We start from the raw sequence: 2,892 nt of genomic DNA on the forward strand, positions 1-2,892 counted from the left end.
ATTTTATTTAACTATATTATAAATACATTTTTAATAATATTTTTTTATCTTTTCAATCATTATTTTTATTTCATATACATCTAATCATAAAAAGTATTACTGTATTTTTTTTTCAAAAAATTATTTCAAATAATCTCATAGGCATAATTTAAGCTACCCCTTTAATCCAAGGGCAAACCATTCTGGAAAGTGTAGCTTTGATGGGACTTGCTGTTCAGCACCTAAGACTATAAGAGTAGGGAGAACACAGAATAAAACAACCGTAGCGAACGTTGTCAGAGCATGTGACCCAATCCCATTGGTAAATCTACAAAGTTTGCGAGACAAAGTGTAACTCTGAACCAGATTCTCGTGATAGCTGGGAATTGACGGCCTTTCTTGCTGATCAATGCTGTCTATCTGACTCAATCAGTATTATAAGTCAGGCTAGGCCAGCCGAGACATCCACCGCTGGCAACTCTATTCTATTTGCCACTCCGATTTGGCATCCCATGCACAAAAAACTCCAAACTTGCATTGCTTAGGCCCCTAGGAAAGTCCCTGCACTTGCTAACCCTGCATCAGAAATTCAGATTGGTGTCTCAATGACTGCATATATGTCACCCTTAGTGGTCCTTTTCTGCTGATCCTATAATAGCTATGGCCACTGTTGAGGTTGGACTCTACTTAGCTTACTTCACCATTCACCAATAAGGACTTCTATTTTTCTTTTATTTTTCATTCTGGTAGAAGAAATAATTTGACATTTTCTCATCCGAAAGCATAGAATCAAAGAGTCTGTTTGGATGGTAGATTATTTGGAATTTTTTTTGAAAAAAATATTGTATCACTTTTTTGAAATGATATATATAAGATAAAATGATAGTTAAAAAATATGTTGATAACGCAAATAAATAAATTTTGATAAATAATTCACTATCAAATTTAGCTAGAAGGACTGGATTCTATCTCATCTCCCAAGTTTTTATATGCTGTGGAAAGATTTCTTGTTTCAAAAGATAACTAAATGCAAGTCTTGAAATTATGGTTGGTAGAATTTGAACAAGAACAAGTTTGTTTAGGACTTGTTAAATTTCACATGCTCTCAGGCATTATACTTTTCAATCACTATCTTAAAGATAGTGTTGTTAAATTAAAACCGGACGTGATAGACCAGTTTGACTAACATAGAAGTTAAGAAAAAATCAAGATATTTTAACCTTCTCAATTTTTTTTTTAGAAATATCCATCTCAATTTTGTTTGCCTTTTTTTTTTTGTGAGTTTGGAAGCTAGACTGGAAAACATGTTGTTCACCTCCAATTTATGAGTTGCGACACCGTTGCCTGAAAAGTTTCAAAAGCAACTTGTTATATTTAGGCATAGAGCTGGATTTCTAAAATTCGTTTGCTAGGTTGATTAATTTGTCAGCATCTCTTTCTTGCTTACTTTATTTCCCTTGGGTTGGTGAGTGGCTGTTTTTCGTCATCACAATAGTATTAATTTAGGACAAATCTTCTGTGACAAGATAGTTTAGCTATAGTTAGGATGATGATGGTTACTTTTAGGATGATCATTTTGTTGATCCTCATAATCACAGAATATGATATATAAGACAATACTATGTCAATCTCTGCTTAGACATTCCCTGATCCCCATACACATCATCATTCCTCCCCTTTCATCTATAAATACCAAGCAAATATTTACTTGATCCATCCATATTCAGCAGAGAGAGAGAGAGAGAGAGATGGTACCATCAAGGGTTTCCAGGGAACAAAGGAGAATAGCCTTGAGGAGAAAGCTTCATATTCTGCGAAAACTTACCAACTCTAAATCAGTAATATCAAATTATACTTTTCATTTTGTTTTTACCCTTTCAGCATTTCTCCAGTAGGTTGAACATTTCTTTTTGAGCAGTTTTGGAGTAAATTTCTTGTTGTTTGTGTAGGTGAAAAAGAGCTCAATCATCATGGATGCTTTTCTCTACATCTACAAGCTCAAACTCCAACTAGAAGCTATCAGAAGAGAATACCAAAACCTCATCAATCATATCCAAGTATAGAATCCCCCCTCCAACCCCTGGTGCTCCCCGGGGAAAAAAAAAAGAAAAAAACACACATACAGGCATACATTTGATATAATTAGTTTGCATGGCTCTTTTTTAATTTTGATGTGTCCCTTATTTTAAAATCAATGAGCTTTTTTTTTTTTGTTTTTGGTTTTTGGAACAGGAAGTGAAAGTAGAGAAGTTTGGGACAAAGTTTTTGGTGAGAGTGACATGCAAGAAGGGAAAAGACTTGCTGGTTTCAATTATCGAAGCCTTTGAAAACCTAAATCTCAATATTTTTCAAGCCAAGGCTGCGTGCAAACACTTCTTTTTCATGGAAGCAGTTGTTGAAGATGAAGATCAAGTTTTGGATGTGAAAGATGTAACTGAAGCTGTGATGACGGCCATTCAGAAGTAGCAATGATATGGCCATGTAATGCAGCCGTTAAAGCGCGGTGCGCGCGATGCTCGAGCCTCTAAGTTATCTTGTCTTGCTTTTAATTTTTGTTCTTCTTCTTCTTTTGTATTTCTTCTAAGATTAACTGTATGATCATTCATCACTTGACCCTTGTAAAGAACAAGTTTGATGAAAGAAAAATAATTAATAAGAGCTCCAAGAATAAATGAAAATTTTTTTTTTTAAAAAAAAAAAGCTAAAACTTGAGCACGTCGGTGGTGCTTTCAATATCTGCCTTAATAATAATAATAATAACCACATTTTGATTTAAGCCCTTCAACCCAAAAAAAATAAAAAGCGTGGTATGGACTTGGACACCTTTTCGTCTGTATAAGCTGCTTTGGATTCTGATTTTATACGTCGTCAAGTGTATCTCATGGTCGTCAGCTACTACCCAACAATACGAAA

At 34.4% G+C, this 2,892-nt stretch overlaps 1 protein-coding gene across 1 annotated transcript; it reads left to right on the plus strand.

Moving 5' to 3' along the window:
* Positions 1–1,727: 1,727 nt before the first annotated feature.
* LOC113757696 lies at positions 1,728–2,445 on the plus strand. Its single transcript, XM_027300841.1, has 3 exons — positions 1,728–1,817; positions 1,929–2,036; positions 2,212–2,445. Exons 1-3 carry the CDS (start codon positions 1,728–1,730, stop codon positions 2,443–2,445), a joined length of 432 nt encoding a protein of 143 aa, XP_027156642.1.
* The last annotated feature ends 447 nt before the right edge of the window (positions 2,446–2,892 follow it).

The sequence above is a fragment of the Coffea eugenioides genome, chromosome 2, assembly GCF_003713205.1.
Source record: "Coffea eugenioides isolate CCC68of chromosome 2, Ceug_1.0, whole genome shotgun sequence".
In the NCBI taxonomy this organism is placed as follows: Eukaryota; Viridiplantae; Streptophyta; class Magnoliopsida; order Gentianales; family Rubiaceae; genus Coffea; species Coffea eugenioides.

Excerpts from the sequence above, each read along its gene's own strand:
- LOC113757696 (XM_027300841.1), top strand. The coding sequence starts at position 1,728 with ATGGTACCATCAAGGGTTTCCAGGGAACAAAGGAGAATAGCCTTGAGG. Across the intron at positions 1,818-1,928 it reads AACTTACCAACTCTAAATCA|GTGAAAAAGAGCTCAATCAT; the intron begins GTAATATCAAAT and ends TTGTTTGTGTAG. Across the intron at positions 2,037-2,211 it reads ACCTCATCAATCATATCCAA|GAAGTGAAAGTAGAGAAGTT; the intron begins GTATAGAATCCC and ends TTTTTGGAACAG.